The 27,780-nt window shown below is 43.9% G+C and overlaps 2 protein-coding genes across 5 annotated transcripts in view; both read right to left on the bottom strand.

The window, feature by feature from the left end:
• DGKI (diacylglycerol kinase iota) overlaps window positions 1–6,724 on the bottom strand; it is a 198,234-nt gene extending 191,510 nt beyond the window's left edge. For 2 of the 3 annotated variants that reach the window (XM_088055421.1, XM_088055424.1), the window contains exon 1: window positions 6,519–6,724. In XM_088055421.1, the coding sequence (XP_087911547.1) occupies window positions 6,519–6,709 (191 nt within the window). In that variant the 5' untranslated portion in view covers window positions 6,710–6,724. The remainder of the gene's footprint in view (window positions 1–6,518) is intronic. The other variant, XM_088055423.1, reaches the window with a different exon arrangement.
• A 5,542-nt stretch (window positions 6,725–12,266) lies between these two features.
• Window positions 12,267–27,780, bottom strand: part of CREB3L2 (cAMP responsive element binding protein 3 like 2) — a 74,876-nt gene continuing 59,362 nt past the window's right edge. For both annotated transcript variants that reach the window (XM_005527920.3, XM_014256881.2), the window contains exons 9-12: window positions 21,796–21,895; window positions 20,755–20,881; window positions 19,846–20,071; window positions 12,267–19,056 (exon numbers count right to left, since the gene is read on the bottom strand). In XM_005527920.3, the coding sequence (XP_005527977.1) occupies window positions 18,981–19,056; window positions 19,846–20,071; window positions 20,755–20,881; window positions 21,796–21,895 (529 nt within the window). In that variant the 3' untranslated portion in view covers window positions 12,267–18,980. The remainder of the gene's footprint in view (window positions 19,057–19,845; window positions 20,072–20,754; window positions 20,882–21,795; window positions 21,896–27,780) is intronic.

The raw sequence follows: 27,780 nt of genomic DNA, 5'->3' as shown, positions 1-27,780 counted from the left end.
GGAATAAAAAAATGTCCCCAAACCAACACTGGGACATGTGGGTGAACATGTCAAGTGTATTTGAGTTCACGCATTACTTCGACTTACAAAGAGCTTTTAAAAACCCAAAACAACAGCTTTGTAAAGCAAGACAAAAAAAGACCTCCAAATTTCTACATCCATTTTCTTCCAAGGTGAAGTTTCTCACTGACAGTTCTGTGACTAGAAGTGGATACAAAGATGTGAGGCTGCCATTTCTGACTATTATTATTCTTTCCCCCATTCCTTTTTTTCCTTAACATCTGTGAAATCCTTTGCCCGACTGTCACATGTGTATCTCATGCCCAGGCTCTCCTGCATGTACCATAAAGCAACAGAAAGAGCACAGAAGACGGTTGGCTATGCACATCTCCTTCCCAAAACCTCAGCCAAGTTGCCAAATAAAAAAATATTTTAAAATTAAAAAACAAACAAACAAACAAACCTATCAAAAGTCTGATGAGGCTTCAAGAAGATAATTTTGTCAGCCCCATGGCTGACCCAGGAGAGAAGAACTGACTACCTGCTGATTTATTCCAAAGGACTGGAGAGAGCAAAATTGGTTTTCCACTTCATCAAAGTTATGTGGCACCTGATTCAGCACTTTTTACACGATGAAATTTTCCACCTGCAGGGCAATCTGGGTGTACAGGTCCGTGCCTGTGCTACACAACAGCTTCATTATGTGCTCACAGAGGCTCACTCTTTCAGATCACTGATGCACTTATCTCCTTCTGACTATGTACATAATTCCATTGCAGCTCACATGTAATTTTAGTCAGCTACCACTCACAACATCTCTTTTGTGAGATGCTGCTAAGCCCAGATAGAAAAGGGAGAAGGTCAGACATGCTCTAAATTCAAAGACAGTCCCTTTACTTTGTGCTGTGTAGAGACATTGATGGCCAGACTGGCAGCCACAGCTCAGTGTCAGGAGGGAACCTTAAATGTCAGCTCGATTCCCATGGTAGGATTCTTCTTTCTGACTGCTAGGATGCATTTTTCTGCATTTTGCTGCAGCACAGTTTCCACCTCAAAGCTTTATCATTCAAATAGCTTCATGAAGTCCCCCTCATGTACCAAAACCATCCAGTGATCTGCTTTGGGAGGAAATGACAAAATGGTGATGAAAGTCTTGGGTGACAGAGTGAATCGAGTCACTTACACGAGTGGGTGGTAACAAGACTGCACAGTACCTACCCACAGCTTCTAACAAAGACAGTTGCACACAGATCCTCTGAGATTTAGGCCAGAGAGTGAGAATTATTTCCTTGACATTTGGTAGGAGATAAAAACTCATCCATCACTTTCATGCAGAGCAGCCACACTCATTTATAGCATTAGAATGTGTTAAGATTCAAGGAAACTTGGGTAAAATAAAACAACACAATCAAAAAATCAAAGGCTTGTTGGTGTGTTCCTCTTGGTGCTTGGGTGTTTTCATTTTTACAAATGTCATTCAGCTTTAATTATTTATAATGCTTCACAGCACAATAGTAAATGCTGTCACATTTCATAAAACAATTAAGTCTTAGTAATAGGAGACACCTCTATTATCCTGTCTATATTTAATATTTACTAAGAAATTATGCATGTTTTATTAGTGTTATCATGCCTGAAAATAAAAGAACCAAAAAAGATTAGGATGTTTCCTATGTTTACATTTCTATTTTGGTCCCCATCTGCAGTCTCAGGTACTTTTATGCGCATCAGCAGTGACAAGGCTTGTGTAATAAGGATTTCCCAGAATTTCCTTGCCATAACTTTTCCCCCTTCACATGCAGTGACAAAACCAACTCTAATTATAACTCCTGTTACTTATTGCCAGGGCAGACAAGCAGTTCTTGCTGATGGTGCAGGGGGAGAGGCCAGCTCGATTCTTGGCTTCTGCTGGCAGAGGAAGGGTCGGGAAAGCACACAAGGCACATCCCAAACAGATTCATTTGGCAAGCGGGGTAAAAACTTCAGCCAAGGAAACTCAAACCACCTACTTGAGGTGGTGACCCTCCACAGTGAATCATCCCAGCAGGAGTGGAACTGGGTGGCCAGGGGACTCAATGAGCTAAGGAAAGCAGCACCTCCAGCCTCTTCTATTACCGAAAGCATGATTCCCTGCTGGAGCAAGACACCTCAGCCAAAGACCAGGCACGACCACTGAGCTGCCAGGATGCTGCCAGTTAGCAGCACATCATGGGGGTCACATCACAGGGTTCATCATGGCACCAAGGCTGGAAATCCATGACTCAAGTAGGAACAAAAATTCTCCAGCCCGCCACCCACCGCCTCGGTCGGGATTTCTCAACTTGGTCAAAATGAAACTGGGTTTCTCTAGGAAAACTACTCTCTAGTGAGAACTGTTTGCCAAAAACCACTTGAGCTCTCACAAGAGGCACATTGAAAATTACAATTTTATTTTTATTTCCAATGCCACTAATCAAGATTCCCTAAATTTCTAAATAATAATTAATTAAGAGATCAAAAACCATTTTCTCTCTTGATTGTTCCAGTTTGCTTGCTCTTTAGGTTGTGTTGCTTGTTTTGATTTTTAGGGGTGATCTTTCGTTTGGTTGGGGGTTTTATTCATTTTTTTATTGCTTTTACTATTTCTTTAAGCTTAAACAATTACATGACAAGACTGCATTTCAGATTAGATTTTGGAGGTGCAAACACTTGCAGGAAACTACCAGATAAAGCTTTATTTCCCAGGTTTCTTCTTACCTTAGCTTTTTATTGTGGAAATATTCTTACTGAGCATCCGTCTTTGGAACAATCTGGATTTCTCTTTATATCAAGAATTACTTCAGGAAAGCAACTTTAACAACAACTTTAACCTCTACTTAATCTAAAGGACACCATGAGTTTCCTCACAAACTTTGCAATGACAAAATAATAAAAATTAAAGGGAAAAAATAATTACAGCTTTCTGTTCCAATATCTTCTAAATATTCTGCTGGGTCTAGAAATGTATGGGGTAAATAGTACTCTGAGAACCTAACTGTAGAAAGCATTTCTCTCTGGCAGATGTACATATCTAATTCACTTTTCAGTTTTCATTTGCCAATCTTTTCACAGCGGGGTGGGAGACTGAACTTCTGGTTCTATCAGTTTATTTAAAAAAAATAAGAAAAAAAAAAGAAAGAAAAATAATAATAAAAAAAGTTCTCATTTTGTGAGCCAATATTTCAGATTTTCAGCAGAAGAGCCAAAACACCATTAAGATACTTAACTCCATGTTTGTCAGGTGAAAATATTGGGGCTAAGAATTGCTGCTTGGCTGTTGGCATCCTGATGTCAGCATCCAACCCTTGGGTCGGTCGGCCTCCTTTAAGAACATGAGGCTGAAAAGGGAGATTTTTCCCTGGAAAGGGAGATTTCTCTGGCTGTCACTCGGCCTGCAAGAGACCCCTCAGCAAGGGATTGAAGGTTCCGTTTGCAGCCCCCCGTCCCCTCCCTGATCCCAGCGGGCAGAACCGGAGCTCCAGGGCAAAGAAGAGCCCTTGGATCCCTGCAGAGGGGTTGGCAGTGCACGGACATGGGAACAGCCGCACCCCAAAGCCACCAGCTCCAGCACGGGAGGGAAAGCAGCACATCCCCACCGGTGTGTCCCTAAAAACAGCGCAGGGCTGTGACAGAGCACAGCCAGCACGGAGCTGCTCTGAGCCCAGCTCCTGGAGGGGACAATGAGCTCTGGGGACTGCCAGCTGGCATGGCTGGCAACATGGCAAGGGCATGGGAGCCTTCAAGCTCCCCACGAGGCATACCTGTGCCATTTAAATCAAGTTTTTCCTCCTGCTGGTTCGGCTGGGGGACAAACACGCCTACATTGGTATTTGTTGCACAAAATCATGACATATTTAATACAGCACTTTCTGCATTTCGAGCTCCGGGCCACGTTGGTAGGAAACATTGATTTCTGAACATGTTACTCATAGTTTTGGTGCAATCCTAGAGAAACTAACAAATTTTTTGCTCACAACAACAATGTCAGCTAATCAGAGATGTATTATTACATCGACGATATTTGCTCTTTAAAAACAAATTAAAAAAGAAGGGAGGGCAGAAGAGAATACTTTAAATCCAGTCTCAGGTAAACTACAGTTCAATAACACTGATACAGCAGAAGTTTTTCTCCCCATTTTCCCCCTGTAACAATACCCTGACCTCCCATTTCACTCCTTCAACTGTTACCAGAAGATTTTCTTTTTTTCCATGCATTTTCACGCACCTTTATTATTTTAAGCAAGTTCCAGCTGTTGGGGCTTTATTTCCTGAATGTGTAAATGTAGCTCTATAGGTGTGTATGGCAATGTAAATGCACCTGCATAGAGAGCCCTAAATGAGCTGTTCGAAAGGCTGTGTGAAGCCTTGAATAATTTCTCTTGTGCCAGTGGGTAAGGGAGTCCAAGTGCCAATGTAAATAGGTTTTCCTGGACCTAATATAGCCATTTACATTTGCAAATGTATTTCAGCACCATAATTTAGTGAGGGAAATGGTAGCAATTTAAAGAGCCAGGGTTGCAAGGTGTGGAGAACTCAGTGGAGGTCCTCTGTGGAAGTTTTTTACTCTTCTGTCTATCCCAATTGTTCTCATTATGGGTAAATGATAAAGTACATATTATCTGTAGGAAACCAACTGTAAATGAGAAAAACGTGTAGAAATCTAAGGATGAAAAGAAAATGTACTTTCTTGCACATTAATGTACAATTTGTTGCATAAATGTACATTTCTTGCACTTTCTCGTATCTTAAGTCAAGTGATAATGCAACAAAACATGCTTAAGAAAAGGCTTTTATATCTGAAGTTCAGGACTTGTTATAAGCTTACATAGATGAAGGAGAGGAGAAGTAGGAAAAAAGACCCCTACATTTCCTCCTAAAAGCATTTATTATGAAACCCTTACAAATATTGACCATGCAGAAAATGTCAAGAACACCCACAGCTTTAACACACTTCTCGACAATCTAGAGAGCAGAACATCAGAAACAGAGAACCTCTTCTTCCCCACCCTCATGCCCCCCACCAAAAAAAGACAGAAGAATTACTACAAACTCCTTGCCTTCTGTCCCAACAGCAGACAGATGAGCAAACCTAAAGTTGCTTGTTAGCAGCAACTTTATTTCAGCAGCTCACCTCAGACTTTGCCTTTACCTGCAACACATTTTCCCCCAAATGGTACAAGCTAAGAAAACTGTCAGGGTAGAGATGAAAAAGTACCAAGAGCTGACTGATGCAATGTTTGTTTCAGAGGTGTCCAGTAAGTTTTCATTTTCACATCACTCACCTTACTGAGTCTGGGATGAATCATCCCAAACTTCACACTCACCACTGGGACAGTCAGCCCTGATGGGGAAAGTCTCTCTGCACACATCAAGTATTATATAAAACTTCAGCTATGAAGAGTGTTTAATTACATCATTTTTAAGCCCTGCCACATGCAGAGCTTAGACTCCGACCAGCTCCTAAGTTATCCCAGCTGTAAACTGACGGCACATTAAGCATCCCCGTGGCTGGGGAGAATCTTCAGCTAATTTACCTGGGGCTAGAGACACCCTTTTCCTGCAGAACCAAGTAACAGCTCTGTGTTTTCTGTCCTCCCAGCTGAGAGGGCTCATCCCTAAGCACACTGGAACGCTAGTTACCGATGGTGTGCTGCCTCCACAGGGGCTCTGCAACTAGAATTAGGTAAGACTCAAAAACTTTTTGGCATGCACCTTCTCAGACAGCAATCCGTTTCGGCAGATGCTGGCAATTAGCAGCTCCTAGCTGGTGACAGAAGAGCAGACGAGCCCCACCGCCGGCCCCTTGGCGCAGGTGTATTTACAGGAGGAACAAACCCGTTTATTTGACATCAGACATGTGAGGAAAATGCACAGCCGTAAAAACAGAAGACCCCGATTACGAAAGTAGCGTCCTGCTCTGGCCGTAGCAGGTGATGTGGCACCCGGGGGCTGCCCGCTGGTGGCCCTCAGCCACGCGTGGGGTGCGGGCACAGCGGCCCCCCATCTTAGTTATCAGCAGCCGGGGATTATGCAACGAGTGGGGAGCAGGCAGGGAGGGGACACCGCACTCCGGGACAATTCCCGCAGAGAAACCCCTCCCGGGAGCAGCCGTGCCGCCGCCAGGAAGGATTTTCCTGTCCCCTTAAGGAGCGTTTGGAGGCGCCGGGATCACGGGCGGATGTGTTTTCACTGAGAAGGGCAAACCCTCTTCCCCAGGCAGCGGCGCAGGAGCCGCGGCTCCGGCTCGGAGTAACTCTGAAGTTCACCCACATTCCCCGTCACTCTCCCCATCTCCCCTGGCGCTGCTCGCCCGAGGAGCGCCCTGAACCTGGCGGCAGCAGCGGGGCTGAGAGCAGCTCGCTCGCTGGCTTAAGGGAATGCAGATCTGGGAACGCTCTTTTAGGCTGCAGGATGAAGAAAGGAGAAGCCCCTCAGGCTCCAGGGTGCTGCCCTCACTCCGCTGCCCGGCCGCAGCACGGCCGGAGCCGCCCGGCACCCACCTGTAGGACACCTGCTTCCTGAAGGTGAGGCTCCGCAGCTTCTCCTCCAGCGACTCGTCCGCCGCCGACAGCCCCTGCTCCTCCGGGATCCCGGCGCCCCCCCCCGCCCCCCCGCCCCCCTCGGCCCCCCGGCAGCCGCCGCCGCCCGCCGCCCCCGTCCCCTCCCCGCCGGCCGCGGCGGGGGGGTTCATTGCGGCGGGGCAGCGGGGCCGAGAAGGAGGAGGAGGCGGGGGCAGGGGAGGGCCGGCCGGCGGCTGCAGGCGCTGGGGGGGCGGCGGCGGCCGGGGGACAGCAGCTCCCGGGGCCGCGGGGCGCGCTGGGCGGCGCGGCGGCTGCAAATGGCAGCGCGACCGCGCAGCATCCATCGGCGGCCGCACTGCAGCGGGGCATTGTGGGAAACTCCTGGCCGGGCACGCCCGCAGCCACGCCCCCCCGGGCCCCGGCCAATGGCAGCGCCGCTCCCCGCCGCGCCCCCGCCGCCACGCCCGGCAGCGCCACGCCCCGCAGCCACGCCCCAGCGGGTACCCTGCAGATCCCTTCCCGAGAGAGCCCCGGAACATCCAGCGCTGCCCTCGTCTTCTTATACCCGTCCTTGTTCGTCTGCCAATTGCTTCCGATTTGTTCCCCCGGCGGTCTCAGCCTGGTGCTCTCTCCTGCGGCAGAGACATCTTCTGACGAGCATCTCGGTGCCCGTTCGTTAAGCTAATTGTATTCCCACCTCGTTCCCTGCCTCTCCCTTTTCTTCATTAGGGGACACTAAGGAAAACTTCAGAGGAAGGAGTCAGCATGTTTCGGCACAAGAGCTGAGGGTGACAATAAGATTAAAAACTACAGAAAAGGCTGAGGTCTGTGGCTATACAGAAATTATTGCAGGAATTACACACAGACAGTGCTTTGTTTTCTGTATCCAAATGTTCTCAGAAGTAACGCAATCCAAAATAGAAAGATGTAAGAAAAAAAAAATAAATAGGGAGAGAGAAGCATGAACAATTAAGCTCTATAGAGAAGAGCAAACCCTACAGGAAGAGATTTCATGAGCTCCTGTGCTCCCCAGATGACTTCCCAAAGCAGCCTTGCCTCTTCTGTGTGAACCCTGTGCCAGTCAGGTTTATGACAGTCAACAGATTCATTACAGCTGATCCTTGCTCCTTCCCAATCCCACCCACAGATTCAGCTTCCCCACATGAAGCACATATTGTGTCCACATCTTTCACCTCAGCCTCAGCACTGACAGGCCCTCCGAGCCAGCCAATTAACATCAACCTGTCCCTTGTTGGCAGTAGCCACCAGCACCTTGTTGGGTGATGGAAAGTGGGTCTTTTCACTACAGCATGAGTATTGAAAAGTTGAGTGAACCTTCGAGGGAATGTTCTACCCCTGTGCATAACCAATGCATACCTTCCCTGCATGCACGGGTGCTTTGTCAAATATATGTTTTCTCCCCCAAACCTCAGAGTATTTTTAATTACTAGTGAAGCAGGTAAAGCACAATTAAGCCATGTAGAACCTTTGCGTATTAGAAGCAAAACTAAGGTTCTTATGCAGGACCGTAAAAGGAAGGTACAGATCCTCCTCTGAGCAGAGGGATCTACAAACCAGCATGGAGCTCTACTGGAAGCATCAGTGTCTTCCATTGAGAGCTGGGTCACAGGCTGGAAAGTCTCCGGTTGAGCTCCCAGGGAAATCAGCAGCCAATGTTGTTTGTGTAAGCCTTCAATTTAAGATCACATGAAAATCATTTTTTGCAGAACCAAACTAAACCATCTTGGGGTGGACCTGTCAAAGAGCAGTTCAGAGCCAGCCCAAAAGCCAGCTTCAGGGATGGGGGGATGGCACCGTAAGTCCCTCTCTTGTCAGTGCTATTTTTGAGGTTTTGTCTTTGGTGAAAACCGTGTGGCCCGTTGCTATGAGAAGATGCCAATGACATGCGCTAAAAAACCCGCAACTGCAAATTAATTTTGCACTTGGAGAGCAGAATGCTGTGCATCATCTCACAGCTTTATTCTCCCAGCCTTTAGACCACATGCGAACAGCTCTGCGGCCTGTGCCCCAGCTACTAGCTCCACCTCCCCCACAGCATCTGGAGGAAAGCCTAACAACTAATCAGGATTTCCTACCTCCTCTCCAGTGAACATCCATGCCACTGAGCTGCCTCCTCCTTCAGCGTAAGCCCTCCTGTAGCTCCTGCTTGTCAATAACCCTTTTATCCACATGACCAAATTTACACTCTGCTCCAGGATTACCTATTTTTCCTCTGACTGCTGCAATTTGCATGACTCATTTGCAACATGAAGAGCTAAATTGACTTCCTTTGCCTTTTTTCTGAATATGAGCAATTATGAGAGTCTGAGGCTCGTGAAGGAAAGCCCTGCTTACGCAATTACACCTGTGGTGCAGCTGTCAATCCCTGTGGGTATAGCAAGGCAGCAACAGCAAAAACTTTGTAGGAGTATCACGTTTGCTCCAAGGTGTGGTTGCTGCAGACATACCGCTGGGCCAGGAGGGAAAAGATGAGCACAAAAATAGATTTTTCAGCAGGTTTTGCCAGTATCTGGGATTATCATACTAACAAAAATCCGAACTCCATGTCTGGGTTCTCTTAATCGCTGTCAGGTTAAATGGGGCACCTCACATTGCTCTGCGGTGCCTCCCCTGATTGTCTGGGAGAGCTGACGAGGTTCAGCAGGTGGGGAGCTCTTTTTCCTGGGTGGAAACTTCTCACCATACTGCATGCCATGAATAGCAGGGTGGATGGTGGGAATGACAGAGGAAATGCAGAGAAAGGAGGGATTTCAGCCTGTTGGAGTAAAGCCAAGGGAAGGTTTATTCCATTACTCACACGCCTGTTAAATCCCATTTTGAACACTCCAGTGTGCACAGACTGTGTGCACTGCGGTAAGTTTTATTCCGAGCGGGAGGGTATGAAAATTCTTTTTCTAATACAAAAGAAATGGATATATGAAAAAAAGGATTGGAGAAGAAAAGGAACCTTACTTGTTCAGTGTGCCAGGCCAGCCAGTGGGAAGTCAGTCTACTTTAAATGCTCCATATTCCTTAAATTCATACAAAATTCTTCCCCAAGTTAGCCCCCAGCATTGAACTTTCAGGAAGAACATACAAAACATATAAAAATATATTTATACACATGGACACGTGTATGCATGTATTTGCATCTCCTCCAACTGTAAATCTTTTTTTAAATGTGACATAAGTGGCCAACTTCCCATTCCAGATCCAATGTTGATAGATTGGATCCACCCACAAGAACATTCCCTTTTGGTCAACATTTGAAGATCTAGTAGAACACTGCTCATCCATTGGGAAACTGAGGGATGTGGAGGCTCAGTGAGGAGGGACTGACCTCAGCTGAGCAGATCAAACACAGGTTTTTACCAGAGGCTGAAAAAAGAAGGCTAACCAGAACCTCAGCATTTCTTTAGACAGAGAAAATGAGACAACCCAACAGTCATGAACCTATTCTTATCTTCCCTCAGCTGTACCACAGCAAAGAGAGGGGCCAGAACTTGTAATTTTCTCCTTACTAGAGATACAAAAAATATTAATTTTATAGCAATGTATAGAACTCATGCAAATACAATGTAAGATTAATTCAGGTATGATAACTTAAAGAAGTCGTTCCTAGGGACTATTTGAAGCCCACAAAGAGGCAACACCAAGAAAATGAGAAATCAAATAAATTACTTTGACTTTTGAGGCACAAACTGGAGGGAGACAAGACACTCATGCATTATTATTCATTAGAAAGGATATATGCTTTTGTTTCCAATTTCCATCTCCTTTGGATCACCTTGCTTAGCTTAATCTCACTCAGTGTGATTTACAGAGAGGAATAAGCTGCCACTGGTTTTGCAGACCAGGAATCTGAAGCATGGAACAGGGCAAGCCAGATTCACCAGCATGCCATAGGCACGAGGCCCACGTTTCTAAAAAAACCCTAAAGCAAACAAATCAGGAAAGGGAGCATCAGGAATGAATCTTCCATGAAATACCTTCAAAGGGGTGAAGTCTGTGCTGTTTTAAAGTAGGTACAAACAATAGCTAACAGGGCAAGGAGAACACTTTCTACCCAAACATGCCATGAGAGGCATCACGAACTGCATTAGGACATCCTTCCTCCAGCCCAGCAACATGAACCAGCCTGAGAAAGGATTTATCAAAATCCAGCCCTGAATTCAAACAGTAAGATGCTTCTCCAAGAACAGCATGTCCTGGAGGCTGATAGGTGGGAAGGCTGACAGCTCATCACACAGCATTTCCCCATTGTGTGGGGTTTCTTTTTTAATCACAGACTCCCTGCAGCATCACCTGCTGTGTGATGCTTTAAGGGTCACATGGAGATCCGAGGAGATTCTTCACCCAGGGCAAATCACCGGCCTGTGTTTTGCTTGCTTGGAGGAACTGAGCTCAGCTAAAACTAAGCTGAGGGTAACTTTCCCAATCAGTCACAGTCTAACGATTTTCCTCTAAAAATGCTATATATGGCTTGATGCTGCAAACAAGTGCCCTGGATCAATAGTCCTGGCAAGTGAAATTGCCTGTTTGGAAAGCAAGAGGCATGCAGGGTAGATCCTTGGAGAAGAGCTTATTTTTTTCCTTCCTTCACTGCCAATTTCTTCTGCTACTTTAACCTCTTTAGCCCAAAATCGAGGCATTTCTGAAAATCCGCATCAGCCACAAGTTTAGTGCAGGCCACAGTGTTCCAATTTCCATGGTATGCTGCCTTCCCCAAACTCTAAAGCAGCCTTCTTTAAGAGGCCTTGGAAAGGAGGCACCAAAGCCATCTGTCTCGCTCCTATTTCCAGTTAAGCTGAAACTATGACTTCTATGGCTAGTATTTCCTGTGGAAGAGAAATTCTTGGGTCCTGTTGTAGGGGTGCATGGTACTCATAGATGAGGTCTCCCTCCTAGTAGAAAACTGGCATAAAACAGATTAGCGTGCCATTTGTGATGCCAGCTCTGCACAGGGTAACTTTCACATCTGCACTAGGTCATCCATAGCCAGGTTCCCTAGATGACCAGCAAAAAGCCAACCCAAACTGAAAGGAATCTTTCTTTTCCATGTCTACCCAAACACTCAGAGGTCAGCTCTGTGTCCTGGCTGGATGCTGGGTTTGGCTGTAGGGTGTGATGCTGGGTGCTCACACAGGCAGAACAGCTTCCAAACTGCTGGAGAAAGCTCCCAAAACACCTCAGGGGTGAGGCAGGCTAAGGAAAGGAGCCGAGGACAGCAGAAGACCCAATCCCCAAAAGCCAAAGCAGGAAGTGCTCTTTTAAAGTGTTCGCTCCAGTTTAAGCAAGCCCAGTGCGTAGCCAGAGCAGGGAAAGGCTTTATCTTCCAGGGGGCTGTTTGGCCACACAGATCAGCCCCAGCAAGCCCTGGCAGATGGTGTCACTGGGCTGAAGCAATTCCCCCACCAGCATCAGCCCTCCTGGATCCCACTTGTACAGAGAATTTAGTGTTAATGGGGCTGTAGCACAGCACTGCATGTTACTGTCACTAACAAATGCCATCGGCCTTCACCCGATTTCCACCCATTACTGAGATAGAATTCCCTGCTAACCTCAAAAAGGGAAGGGGCAGACAGCTTCCGTAAAACCCCACATCAGTCTTTTAGCTGCCTTTTCTGTCACTAGGGTTCTGCTGTGTTGAAGATGGACACATGGCACACGTGGAAAAGTCGAGGGCCCCGATTTTTTCTGATCATCAGGAAATCAAACAAGTAGTACTTGTTTTTTTCTACAGAAAATATTTATTTGCAAGAAATTAAAAGCATAACATACTTCACTACATACATATTTAGGCTACAAAAGCAGGTAGTCTGTTTTCTCACAGAATCAGGCAGATGATTTAAAAAGGAGAAACAGCAATTTATTTCCACCCAATGGACATGCTTGCAGTGTGAACAATCAGGTGGGACCGTATCCAGATGACAGCACTTGTACAAAAATAGACAGGCCACTGAAGACAGACACAGAGTTAAATAGCCATGGCAAGAGAATAGAGATATCTGCAGTCAGAAGAGGCCCCAATGAAGCTTACCAAGGAGTCTGGGGGGGTGCTTTTGCACTAGGATCACTGTCCCTGGCATCTTAGATAGTTTTACATGTTTGCACAAACCTATACTGCATTCACATGAACAGAGAGAAAGGGAAAAATCAGCTTAAGTGCCCTAGGGGTGTCACAGCAGAGTGACTTAGTCACACGGTGCTGTTCTGCATGGTCCAAGGCAATGGAATTGGCCATGGATATGTATTTCTCTTCAAGAGAGCAACACCAGGTAATTTACCCTTGCAAGGCCTAGTGAATCTCAGGGAAACTGGGATGTACTTGCACCACCCTCTGAGAGGAAATTATTTCCCCTGGCTGGCATCTCACTGTGCTCCAGGGGTGGTTAGGGCACCAGTGCTCCCAGGGCCACCTTTTAAGACTAATTTACACCACTTTAAGAAAAAAAATAAAAATAAAAAGAAGGCATTCAAAGCCATAATTCTGCAGACCAAAAATGATAGCAGAATATAAGACAATTATTTTTTTGTACCAAGCCAGAACTGCTCTCTAGAAAGGCCAGACAAAATGACACAGTGCAATAACGTTCAGTTGACAATTAATCACAGGACAGTCCTCAGACAGCAAGTCACACAACAGTTTTACGAGTGCTCAGTGATGTGGAATGTGAACAGGTTTCAGAGAGAAATGCCTGGGCTTTCTGCTGCACCAAGCCCAAAGTGCCCTGTGTGTTCAGGTAGATGCCTTTATTTAGCAACATTTATTACATTAAGAAATTACAAATGAAACTCTGTGGTTTTGATACCTTTTGATCATTCACCATGCACATGTGCACAGATGCACACACACTCACACTCGTTCTCGCTAACTGTACAAATCAAGAAAGCAAGATGCCATTAAACCAGCACCACTGGATTAAAATCTGCTATGGTAAAGTCAGATATGAGCAGAGTTCTGTTAAAAAAAAATGCAGTACCTGCCTCTGCTTCCCCCTCTCTCCATTCCACTCCCTTCATTATGGACTGCTAAGGTTCCAAAACATTTTTACCTGATGTTTAGAGGATAAAGTAAGATATAATGTACAGGTCAGCTCTACATACACAGTATTGCATAGCTTTAAAGAGCAAGGGGAACAGGAGTAAAACTAAACCTAGCAGGTAACTAATGAAAGAGACTATCACTGCTGATTTATGGAATCAAGAACTAGAAGGTTTCCCTGTGATGTGAGGAGTCCCTTCACCTGCCTCTTCTTTCACACTTTCTGTAAGACAGGTCTACAAATCCAGCTTTCCCATGTTCTGGTCTCACCTCTTTAGTCACAGCTCTTGGAGGAAGAATCTGGAGACTGGTTGTAGGGCAGACAAGAGACTACTGCTAATAAAGAATATTCAAACTCCACTCAGCATCAGATCCAAACAGCATCACAAATGAGTTCCCTGCATGAGGCACTTTTTTTTACACAGGAATTTGATTCATATATATAATACACACCTTGGTAAAGCAGAAAAAGGCCTGACATCAAAATGAGAAAATCAAATTGCAATTTCCCTCTCAATCCTGGAGTCTCCAATGGATGCTGATCACCTAAGCAATGCAGTATTAATTTGGATCAACCTTCAAGAAAGTCTCTGAATGCCCAGTGTCACTTTACTGGCCATGAGAAAGCTCCAAGATGGATTGAATCCTTACGTTTTCTTCGTACAGACCTTACCTAACACATACATCAGTCCATTCCCCTTTCAACCCCCAAAGTTGTTAAACTTTAACACTAGATAGTGCAAAGCAGCAACGCATCACAGCACTACACTGTTATATAGGCTGGGACAACTTTTGTAGCTACAAAGTATTGACCTATCATTTCACCTTCAGAATACAAAATGTTCCCTTTTTAATTAGTGACTCGAGAAAGAAATATTTTAGTCACCAAGAGTATAAAAATACTCTGTATTCCTCTGTTCTTAGCTGCGTGGGTTTTGAACAATGGCCTCTTGGCGCTAGCTAGAATCTAGAGCCCAAATACTCAGTGGAAATCCCTCCCAACGTAGCAATTAGCATCATTCACTTACTTGACCTACATTCTAAAAGTGTCTAGACAGAATTCACCACTGATAGTCTGGGAGGATGGGAGTGGAGAGGTGGGTTGGTTTCTTTTGCAGGGAAAAAAAAGAGGTTTTAGATTAATTTTTGGTCTATGTTACAAGAATCAAGAACACATCAAGATACATGGTTACACAAAGAGATGTGGAGGAAAAGGTCCCCTGTCAGTACAAATCAGACCTGCAGCCTCCAAGAGCAGTGTGTGAGAACCATGCTGGCTATATCAGCTGGGATCTGGCCTAAGAACCTAAGCCAAATACATTAGTTTGTGCTGCTGAAAAATATTGACTGGTATTATGGAATATATATGGAATTAAAGAAGTGAAGCAAAGAACTATAAATAGCCTGGGGTGGGGCAGAAAACAGTGTTATCTACACATTGGTAAAAAGGTTAGAAACGTCACATGCCCTGTGCTTCAGACTTTTTAAATATACATATATATATAAAATAATGCCCTACATTCCTTCATAGCTTATCTCCCTAGAAGCAAAGATCCTACAGATCTAGACATGCTCTAAAGCTATAGGCCAAAAAGTAAGTTTAATAGTGTTTATAAAATTATGTTGATGAGCAACATAACCTTGCAGCTGAGGACTCTTAAGTCCTCTACTGGAAATGGAAATTATGTAGCACACAAGGCCTTTGCCTACCCTGTCCATATACACACACACACACATGATTCCACAGCACCAAGTCACTGATCACCAGAAAAAGCACACTGGAAGAAAGCTAAGGCCTCAAGTAATAGAGCTGAACTAACTAAAAGCACTTACTGGCATCCTCTCCCTGAATGTGCCTTCCTACTCCTGCCCCATGCCCTTAACTCAGAGCACAAAGCTGCCTCTCCACGTGATCTGCAGTGCATCAACATTTCCACCAGGGTATTCCCTGGATGCTGAGGCTTCTCCTGCCTCCTCTGTCCCCTGCCAGGTACAGAACACGGGCACAAACTCCCTCTGGGGACTGTGGGGTCCTGGCCACACCACAGCCTGTGGGTAGGTGATGACAGGGGACTTCCTGGCCTCTAGCAGAGAAACCTGTTCTATTAAAGCCCCTGAAGAAAAATTATCACAAACATACCAAAGTGAAGCAAAGCTTTTCCTTATTATAAAGTAACATGTAATACAATAAATCCCCATGCAATGTGTGTGCTAGGTCAAGAGATTCCCTAAAAGAGTACCTAAAAATAATTTAAAGGATTACACAAATTAGGATTCAACAATAGATTATCAAACACTTAGAAGAAATCAGCATGGCCATACTGGCTTGGATGAATTAGTACAGAGGCCTGACCCAGACCATGGCCAGTTTAAAATACTCACAATGAAAATATGATTAAAAATATGATTATCTTCCAGATACCAGATTTGCACCAATATGCCCAAATTAAAGTTTAAATTTTAAATTTAAAAAAGGGCAAAATTTTAATGGTGGCCAGTGCAGTAGGTTTCAGAGAGGAGGAGCCATTTCGGTTGTGCAAAATCATCTGTCCTTTAAGAGCTGAGAAATAATTCCACTTTGGTTTTCACAAGGTGAAGTCAGCCAGCTGTATCTGAAATGGGAGGTGATGCATTTAGCTGGCAATGGGCACAGTGCAAACTGCAACACCAAGTAAGTGGTGTTGTGCTTCACACCCTGGGGCCTCTTTTGCAAAACATTTAACCACTTGGTTGCCCTCAAATCCGGCAAACCAAGGGTGCTCTGGAAAAAAAAAAGACCATTTGAGGAACTTTCTAAACTCTGACCCTGCCCACTTACGCTGACCAGCTGGGGTCAGCCTCAGCTTTCTCCCGTCACTTTGCTGACCTCAAGTGGCTGAGCAATGCAGCCATCCCTGGTGGCACTCACAAGTGATCACTGTTCATGTCAAGCCTTAAACCATTTAAAAAAACCCCAAACACAAAAGTTGTTAATGGATACTGGAATGATTCAAAAACCCAGCAGGATCACTGCGAAGGGAAACAGACTTTATGGTGGAGGTTGACCCATGCCAAGATGGGAACACTTGCAGAACAGACTACAACTGCATTTCTACTTCCATTGTCACCTCGGGTAAAATAACAAGGCACTTGCATAGAAGAATAGGGCACTACCTAGAAAAGCATATCTGTACATCAGAGCTAGCTCACGGAGTCAGGCACTTGTTTCACTGTCACAGATGTGAAACACCTTCTTAAAACGGCACGGAGGGGACTGATCCACAGTCCTCTCCAAGTCACCAAATCCCTTCCACTCATTTCACTGGATTTTGAGTCAGGCCTGAGGGTGGCAAATAGGACACCAAAGGAAGGAATTCTAAGGAGAATGAAGAACAAGAAAGGAGCTGGTGTGACAGATGCTGTAATAAAATACAAATACAATATTTTACAAAATAGAATGCAGGAAATATCTACTGTACATAGTAAAAAAATTATTTGTAAGGCTAGGTTAGTTTTTCCCTTATTTATCATTAGGAAAAAAAAAAACAAAAAGAGCTTCAAATTACTTTTGTTTTTTAATTGACTTCTTCTGGTAAACTGTAAAGTAGCTATGCTAGCCAGCTGAATTAGGATTTTCACATTAGATCCATCCTCAATGGAGCACAAGTGCCCTTCTGTAGGAACCAGATAAAACCCTGCTCAAATTCTGGACTGAGTTCAACTATGCCCCTGCAAGGACAAATTACAAAAACCACAGCTCAGGCAAAGGCATGACTAGGGTACAGAGGGAGAGGGAGAGGGAGAGGGAGAGGGAGAGGGAGAGGGAGAGGGAGAGGGAGAGGGAGAGGGAGAGGGAGAGGGAGAGGGAGAGGGAGAGGGAGAGGGAGAGGGAGAGGGAGAGGGAGAGGGAGAGGACACTTGAAGACAACAACAACATGGGATAAGGAAACAAAGCATGGAGAAGAGTACTGGACTGGGATCAGACCAGAATGCTGCTCTTGGCTTTCTCAATGAGCCTGGGCCAGTCACTTCACCTCCCCACATGCTCATCCCATTCCTCCTTTGCCAGGTCTCCTGCCTACATAACATAATCAGCTGCCCAGAGCAGAGGCTGCCCTGCCACACAGTTAATACAGTACCTACCACCTCTAGCCATGAGCTGGGCCTATCTGTGCCCAAAGCAGTTAGTCTCAGATCACATCTCTGGAAAAGCAGGTAAGAGGAAAATAAGACACGTGGCTTTATTTTAGGACAATTAAGGGGAGGAAATGGGTGTTCAGTGATGTTTATGTGTCCAACTTCAGGGTTTGCCCAGATCACTTGCAGGGTTAGGAAAGCTCAATTCTCTTCATTGCAACTGCCTGAACAGAATGTTTCGAAGCTAATAAATACTATTTACAACAGTAACAGGAAGATGGCAAGAAAAGGAAAACACAAGACAATCTGAGACTGGGTCTTCACAAGAATTTTCATCAACCAGCTAGAAGCCAATAAATTAAATCTATATGGTCCTCTCAGGAGGCACTTCTGGTTTAAGCCTTACATTGATTTAGTTTGTTGGGAAGGAACTGATTTAAGCTAAATAAATTAGCTTAAGCAGACTAAAGGCCATCCATCTAAAATATTGCATAAATGTAACAAAACCTGCTTTCTAAACAGATTTAGTTAAACTAGCGTAATTCTCCCACAAAGAGCGTGGTAAGACAGTGACTGATCTTTGTTTAATTTCTCAAGGGACTGCTTCCAATGCACAGAGAAACCTACCATGCTAAATGATGAAGAGACTGGAGGGGAGAAGAGGAAGAGCTAGGGGAGGACAATTCAGCAGCATCATGGACCAGCCCTCTCCTGCCTGTGCTGTGAACTCAGCAGTGTCAGGGCCCTTTCTTGTCCCTACAGAAGCAGGCTGCACATGTGCCTCTCCATCCTCCCAAAAGGCTCGAGTGCTGTAGACCAGTAGGCACGGAGCTGTGGTGAGACTCTAAGCACCATCATGCTGCATCTCCTCTCTCTCTCAATTACCTTCTCCCAAGAAACCTATCACCCACATGCTCCCATTGGTTTCACACAATTCACCCTTCTCCAGAATGTCCTTGTGCTCAGACCAGGCTGTGCAGGCACACACACCCACCAGTCACCAGCACACTGCTGGCATCATCTGCCATCACAATTCAATCCTGCCCCTGCAGTGTTAGACAGGAAAGGGATAAAAGCAGAGACAGGGACTGTGTGCAACGTGAGGAAGGGAGTTACAAAGACAAGAGATCCCATCTGTAGTCACAGCCTCACCAGTCAATGGCAGAAGTTGAACTCCCTCTCTTTTGTACTTTGGTTCACTGAGGATGACAAGTCAGGGGAACTTTGGTTGAAAATATATGGGAAAGAGGGAAGTCAAGAAAAAAAGGCCTTTTTTATTTTTAAGAGGTGGCATTGACTCTTCTATCTATTTCAATTATCTTCAGTGTTTCATTTCCTTCTAGCTCCGAGTTGACTCTGTAGGGAATAAAAAACCAAAGGTTAACCCTAATAGTAATTTTTCTAAGTACATATCCTGCTTGATTTGGCTAATGCTAAAGAACCATTCAGTATTTACCAGGTAGGTATTGTCAGTTAGCTGAGTCTGGTAACATACTGAATTATACTGAAGTAGTCATCTCTTTGGTGCCAGGCAAGCAAAGGTGCAGCAGACAGAAGCACACATATTTAAACTAGTGACTTTCTTTCTTTTCAGAGGCCTGCAAAACTTACATTTATGCCTAAAAAAACCCCAACAAACCACCACCACCACCAAAAATCCCTTACATTTATGCTAAAAGTGAGAGAACTCAGAGTAGGAACTTAAATAGTCAGATAATTTTACATGTCTGTCTCTTGAGACTGAGTCCTGCAAACTTTCCACAGTAATGCTTTAGTAAGATGAGAAACTCCAGCTCTTCATGCCCTAACCTCATTGAAATTCCAGTGAGTCACAACCTCACACTTCCATACAACTGCCAAAAGCTTATTCCTTTGGGAAGCACACAAGTGCTTTAAAGAAGTGGATAAGCCAAACTAACAGGCTTACAGGGGTTAGGCTTCTGGCAGAAGTACCAAGTTTAGTAGCTGTACTAGTACAATTCTGTTGCAACCACTTCTCCAGAGCAACAGTGACTTTGCCTATAGGCTCTCCAGATCAAAAACAAACTCTTACTTCACGCTTCACAGTGCCCAGCACAGCTGAGCTGCTAGGCTCAGCCATGAACAAGAGTGACACAGAACACAGTGTGACAACCCTGCACTCACCTGTGCTGCTGCAGGCCCAGCAGCACTGATTTTTCTAGCCTTGTCTCGTTGGCTATTGTGAACTGCATGATATCATCCTGCTGTGTCCCTGACACAGCTTCCAGGGAGAGTGTTGTGAACTTGGAGGTGTCTGTTTGCCTGTCACTGCGATCTGCAAAGGAGATCGGGCTTGATGGCTCCTCCAGTTGGTGAGGCTCTTCATAAATTAGTAGACTCCTTGACCTCACTGCATACAAAGACAGAAGGCAAAATGACATGAGCAACAGACAGCTCAGAGAACAGCCCTGGTCATTTCAGGAAATGGAAACTGTTAGGGCAGAGCCAAAGCTGCAAAGGCCTTTCCATATTGATTAACTGGCAATTTGATAGCTGAAGAAAGAAACTGCAGGAATGGTCCAGGTAGGGATCAAAAAGCTCTAAATTATTCACAAAACAAGAACGAAATTAAATAGTAACTTTCATAATACATTGGTCCATTATGGTTACATAATACTTAGTTTCCCTCTCAGTCTTTGGACTCTTTGGTGACATCGGCAAAGAAAACAGCAACTGAAATAATTTGTGCATTTTAACAGTATGAACATTTGCTACTGAGTAGAAACTCTGCTACCTTTCACAGACCACTAACTTTAGTTCTGCAAACAGAGGCAAAAAATTCTTTAAACAGAAGTATCAAGCAAGCTAGTGGGGAAAAGGTTTTGCTCATTTTTATGAAGTCTGCTGCCATCAGCATAGTTTGCAAAGTTATCTTTCTTAGAAAAACACAGGTATATATATGTATATTAAAAAATAGCCATTTAAGGAGCAGAACTGCAAGAAGTGCTTGAGAAAGGGGTTAGGAATGGGTGTGGAAAACAAGTGCTTAAGTACAACCAAGCAAAGAGCAGGACTGGAATAGCTGTCACTTACCAATGGAATCTGTGTAGGACTCTGGTGAGGAATGCTGCCTGGGCAACACCATCTTTGTAGCAGAAGGATATGGCCCATAGCTCTGAGAGAAGCTGCCAAAAACTACTGCAAAGCACAGCACCACCATCTGGCAAAGGGAGGATGCGGGAGAGGTGAGTGCACTTGACCCACATGCGCACATCAGAACTGATACCATATCAAAACAAATCATTTGAGGCCACTCTCATCACTACATACCTAGCAAAGGCAGCTGTACAATAACCATTCAGTGTTTTAAAGGGCACATTTCAATGCTGGGGTTCACTTTCAATGTCTGCACCATTCTGACCAGCTGCCTTATTTTCTCACAAAGTTGAAAAGCAGATAAAGCTGCCATGGGTGTTCTACAGACACTGCTGAGGATTTACAAGGTTATTTCTGCTGCTGGCCCCAGTCTTGCTTCCAAGAGAAAGTGAGGCGAGATTGGGAGAACAGCTTAGGCCTTGTAAATGATTTCCATCAATTTACAGCACTTTAGATGTAAGGGGAACTTGATAGCTGAGTGTAAGGAGGGAAAAGGAAATGTTTCAATATACTCATTTTCTTATCTTGACTACTACTACTGAAATAGGACAGAGGCATATTTACAGCCTCTGTCATATTTTGATTTGGTTGAGCAAGTTTATTTTTATTGGTATCAAAAGCACCGAACCTCAAAGGTCACCCTCATTTTCATTTTACAACCCTAGACACTATTTCCACCATATAATACTGCAGGAAATAATCAAGTGGGTAACTTGGAGGAGCACTGCTCCTTCTTTTATCACTGCAGCACCCAACCAAAAGTGCAGGCCCAGTCTCCTCCAGAACTCAGTACCTTCCCACCATCATTAATCTCCATCAGTCACAAGTCTCATCTCCCTCAAAATTGTCAAATCATGAAAAGGAGTTCCCCAAGCTGCAAATTTGCCATTGAGAGGCTTTGCAGAACAAGAGATGTGCCTTTGAGGAGTGGAAAGAGATTCTCATTCCCTTACAATTCCCAGCCTTAGGAACACTCACCATAAGACAGGTCCCTGTTTGTGTGCTAGCTGCCTTACACGAGCGGGACACTTTGCCAGCAACCATGGCTTGGAGTCTCTGCAGCTGCTGCAGAAGAGTTCTGGAAAGCAAAGACAACAGACAAACATCACACACACCGACCTGCTTGTTGGTTAAATAGATTCTTGTTTCAAATTCCACACATGGAAATAATACAGCATTTAGGATAAGCTAGAGAGAGTTACAGTCTACTCCTTGAAATTACTAGCAAGGAATGTTTTTAATTCTACATAGTTTTTAGATGTATTAGCACTGGAACTTTAAAGATCTTTTGCTTTTCTCTCAGCTGATGTCCCTGAACAATTACTTCTTCAGTACTTTCAGTAAGTTCTTATAAATAAAAATTGTCTTTTCAGTGTTTCTATACAAAACGGCACTTGCTCTACATGCAAGTGACCAGTTGCATATATAACCTGACACTATGTCATGAATTCAGCAGGAGCTTTCCCATTATTTTTAAAGATGCAGAATTGAGGTTATAACTGCTTTAGTTAGTTATCAAAACCTCCCACTGCTCTAGCTGGTTATACAGTTGGTTATCAAAACCTTCTTTTCCCCAAAATCTGCTGTTTATTGGTTTAGAACACATGCTGGCTGACTTTTAAAGAGAAGGACTTAAAACCAGACAAAGGCACAGCCTTCACTTCTCACATTCATTTAATAAATAAAACACTTTAATGCTATTTATTAAATCCTGCGGAGTTGACAAAAATTGCAGGTGCTTCAAGTGGCTACTCTGACTGTGTCATTCAGAGGTCCCAACCACAATGACAATTCTCTTGTGGCTGGAGTCAAGGCCCAAACCAGAAGAGCCTTTCTGACTGGTTGGTTGTTTGTTTTCCGTTTGTTTTTTTCCTGCTACAGCATAAATTCTGACTACAGTCAGAATACAAGTAATTTAAATGGGAAATGATCTCAAAGTATGATTGATACATGGTTTCCACAGCAGTTTTTTGAGCAATCTATGAGCAACCCAAATGCCTGTCCTCAACACAAATGTAGAATAATTTTGTACCAAGATGCTAAATTTTCTGTTTGTTTCCAAGTTTACTTTTCACTTCTCCTGTAAGTTTCACAATCTGCTGTGGAGGATACCCCATAGAAACTCCAGACGACAGTTTTGGAGGCTGTTACGTCAAAAGCTAAAGCAAGAAGCAAGGTCAGGATGTCAGAGAAAATAGAAGGAGTATTTTAAGACCAAACTGGCTAAAAGCTAATTGTAGGTCAGATCCAGAGGTGCCTCCACAGCTCAATATACACTGGTCTGCCTATTTTCATAGATTTTTTTTTTTTTTTTTAATCATCAATGCTCATTGCTAATTAGGGTTTAGTGAATTCAAGGACTTCAGGAATACATTCTGAAATGAGCACAAGGCATTCTCACAGCACAGATTTATCTGGGCCAGCAGATCCTTCTCAACTCGTTAAGAAAGGATATCTTGCATGCTCTTGAGGGCATGGCTTACTCTGCAACTCAGTATTTAAACAACAGAGTGATGTACCCAGTGCAATCCTTTATTCAGTAATACAGAGACCACAGGCAAATGAAGAGATATGAACAGTGTCCACCACATAAATGAGACCATCCTAATTCCCTGCTCCCTTTGGCAGCTCTCCCCAATCCCTCCTGACATCCACTGCATGGCATGGGCTTCACCAGACTTGTGCACATCGTTTCCTGGCACAGAACACATTGCCCACAGTATTCCCACCATGTGCCACCTGCTGTGTTAGACAGCAATGCCCTTTCAACCCTGAACTTTCTGTGCTATTTTGGAAGGCTAAATCCTTCCCCCATTTCAGGCCTGACTCACTGGGCTCGATGCAGAACAGCTCTGCAGAGTGAGGAGGAAGGAGCTCTCCTCCTCCTCCTCCTCAGCTCGGGGGCTGGCAGCAGCAGCAGCCTTGAAATGCTGATCATTCTTGCCACTTTTTGTGGAGGCGTCAGTGAGAAAACAGCTAATGGCTGGTGAGGAAATCAACAGAGAAGAGGCAATTCTCCTCATTTTGCTCATCTCTGCCTTTTCATGCTCAATTTAAAAAACCTGTTGGGCAGAGGGGGCCCAGAGAGCTGATTACAAAACAGTCTCTTTGAAAAGTATGATTAGGCAGGTATTCTGAGGAAGATTCATCCCCCACCTTATTTACCAAATACCTTCACATAAAATGTCTTTCTTCCCCAAGCAGTTTATTACTTTGAGCAGAGCTACTGTTCTTCTCAACAGACAAGGACTCAGTGTTTGGAGCTGACAGGATACAGGTGCATTTGCAAACTGTGAGCAGGAACCAAGGCAAGAACAAGAAACAAGTTTCATCAGATGACATCAGTTTATCCTGCCACTGCCAAAATGAGACACTCCTTGGTGCTTTTACTCTCTATTTGAATCTGGAATGGTGGAAGATTCTGAGGTCAAAAGATTCCCATGCAAAAGCTTGTGACTGGAGAGCTGCATGGGTGATCTGGACCAGGAGAGGCAAAAGGAGCAGATCTCTGCCCTGCAGAACAGAGACTTTCCTGAACTATGATGCTCCCTCTAAATAGCAGTACAAAGGCCACAAATGCTTTAGTGGCATGCACTGCCTATGGCTAAGTCCTAACAGGAGAAAATGCAATCCCAAGACAGCATGCTAAGGGGGTTTGTACCCACAGGGATTATTTTCACTGTGTCTGACACATATCCCAGGGATATTCAATTAGAGGGTCAATTCCGTAGGAGGTGTGAGCGTGCTTTCACACTTTTCCCTGCCAATGGAAGCACCTCACAGGAAAGCTGTAAAGTGACTGAAGATTCCTGCACTTCCCTACACATAATGCCAGTAAACTTGCTCTGTGATGTCTTGGTTCTGGTGCACATTCACATACATTCATCTTCAGAAGAGGTCTTTCCACTACAAAAGTATGGACCAAATCAAGCCTTCCCTTCTGCTTGCAGAGATACTTTAATTAAGGAGAGAAAACTTGTCACTACAGAAGCACCTGGGAGACTTCCTCAAGTCAGTATTTCTGTTTAAAGTCCAACATTGATTCAAACAAACAAAAGAACAAACAAACAAGACATCTTCTAGTGGACACCAAACACTTAATCAAAAGTTTCTAGAGGATTGCTCCTATTGTGTGAGGAACAAAACCTAATTCTGATAAGGAGAGAGAAAAATTATTCTGTAACTCTACACAGAGATTTCTTCTCTGCCCATCCCATTTATAGGAAAGGGAACAAATCCCAAAGTAAGGTTTTAACTAAAAGACCATTTAAATCCACAATTTTCCCTCCTTTGAATTACAAATAAAATCTTCAGTAATTTTTCATAAAAGGTATTTCAGCATGAAAACAAATGTCCTGCTGGTCTGAAATTAAGGAGCTACTCCAGGGCTGCCAAGGTTTGTCAAATATTGTAATGGTGGCCTGAAATTAAGTGCAAGATATCTCATTGCAACTTAAACTAGATCCCTTACTTCTTGAAAATTATTGGGTAAAATGACTTTACCAGTCTCAAATGAAAGAACAGCCAGGAAAATCAGTGAAGTCTGGAAGCTTTGGTGCTAATAAACCCTTGGTGGGTCAGACTGATGTGCAACTTGCTCTTTAGATAACTGGGAGCTGGAGAAATGGAAGGATATCCCATTTTTATTTACAAGGCATTGCCTTTAAGGTGCTTGTTAGTGCAGATCTATACAGCTGGCTACTGTCATTCCATGGGAGCAAATCTGGCAGCCACTTGCATTCGTTGTCCATGTGTGACACTCTCAACCACACATGCACCGAATCCTAGGCCTATCATTTCTCCAGGAAAAGTGATCATCAGATACTCACAAATACAGACTCAACAAAAGTGAGAAGCAAAAGCATTTCTCAACACTTCACACCCAGAACCAGATGTTTCAAACTTGTCTTTAAGCCCAAACAGACCTGGCTCCCAGGTAGACAACGCTGGTGTCAGAGAATGTCTGCAACCCTCTGGATCACTGGCAGTTTCTGCCTTTGGTCTCAGTGCCAAAATGTGAGTGGGTCAAGCCTTCTTGGTGACTGGGACAACTCAGTTCACTACCCAGAGCCAGCTTCTTTTCACACCCTTTGCTTTCTAAGAAAGCAGTTTTCCCACATGTTTAGATGCTACTCAAACCAAGGCTCACTTGTGGCTATAAGACAAAACAGATAAGCATGTAATAATATGCTTCCTTAGTTTTGAGAAAACTGCCTAGGAAGGGACTTGGATGGGTTTCTTTTAAGGGATTGAGTCACACAAATTAGGAGAGGTAACATATGCTAGTGTTCTAACACTAAAGCTGACAAAAATGCTGCACTCACCCACTCAGTAATGAGAATTAAAAACTCTAGCATCTTGATCCCCAGCCTCCTGCCTTGTCTTTTAAGATGTGTGAATGCCTAGGGAGATGCTCGTGGATGCAATGACAACACTTGCACCTTTGACATTACATCTTTTCAGACTCAGATTTTCAGGCTAAGGCTTGCTTTCAAGAAGAATCTTCTCTATTTTTCATGTTACCAAGAGTAGTGAAGGAACACTTTTATCAGAAAAAAAATTCTAGTGTTTGCATGGTTTGGAGACAGATTTTGAAATGCAAGCAGGGTTCCCCTGAAGTCTTAGGTATGCATCTATGCTAACTTTTTCTGTATAGAGATTAACATGCTCTTAAAATCTGATTGCATATACTGAAAGGAAACTGCTATACAATAGCTGCATGCTTTGGAAATTGCCCTTCAGTTCCTCTCAATCCAGCTAGACTACACAAACATGATACTGACTGACAGCAATACATGTTCATGAACTTTTAGGTAAGCAGCTATAGCCCAATTTTTCAACAAGGTAAAAATCCAACTCTGTCTACATCTACACTTGAATGCATCATTTTAACATGTAATCATAGCTCTTATTTTTCTGTAATCTTCCACTCTCACAATCTTTCACAATGGGAGAACAGCTCTGATGTTTGTAGATCTAATTTTAGATAGTATGTTCAGTAATGTCTTCATTTTTCACTGAAATGAGCACTCAAAGTTACAGCTGAAGTCAACTAGGGCTCTGCTTTGGGCATATTAAATAAGATACATGTGTGCATAACTGTGCTAGGTACCTTGAGAAACAACGTCCTAAACATATAAATTCGGGCATCTGACACACCAAACTGACACTAAATAATTCTGACCACCACTGCTCTGAACTTAGATTCCTGACTGTATGCAGGAGATGAAAATTCCAGCTACAGGATGCTGTGAAGACAAGTTCTGAAACATGTGAACAGTTTATGGATGTCGTGCCAAGACTCTATGCAAATACCAGGAATGAGGAAATGAGACATGTTGAATTCACTGGATGTGGATAATGTACATTAAACCAGGGCCTGGAACCATTCTCTTTGTACAAGCTGCACAATTATACAGTAAATAGGAAAAGTCTTTTTGGATATAAGGTGGAAAACTCTACAATATGATATGTTACAAAACTGATGTTTGATGAAAGCAGGCACTTTAAGAAATTTCTCAGTACTTCACATGTAAGCCTTAGCAGATTTTAGACACAGCTGATATCTAAATAGCCAAAACAGCATTGCCATGAATTACAAGAATTTCTGTGCAGAAGGACGAACATCTGCTTCTCTGCATGATATTACAGAGCAATATCAATGCTACTGCAGAGGGAAGAAAACAATGCAACTCATCCCACACGGCCAAAGTATGAAGGGTTTGGAGATAATATCACCTACCTTTGAATTAAAATATTTTAGAGCATTTAGTATGAAAGAATTAAGATAATCAAATAATAGATAAGATGCTAAAGGTCCTTTCTGAAAGGATGGACAACACCAACAAAGCTGTTCTCATGAGTGCACCCTCTACAGCTCAGAGATGAAAGCAGCTGGCAAAATTTATCTTAACTGGGGAGAACAACTCCAGGGTTGACAACATGTTGTCCCCAAAGGGATAA

Source organism: Pseudopodoces humilis, chromosome 5 (genome assembly GCF_049639895.1).
Source record: "Pseudopodoces humilis isolate 2021_Gansu_Grassland_sample_001 chromosome 5, ASM4963989v1, whole genome shotgun sequence".
NCBI classification, from domain to species: Eukaryota; Metazoa; Chordata; class Aves; order Passeriformes; family Paridae; genus Pseudopodoces; species Pseudopodoces humilis.
The sequence above is the reverse complement of the archived record's forward strand: the minus strand, read 5'-3'. Positions and strand labels throughout refer to the sequence as shown.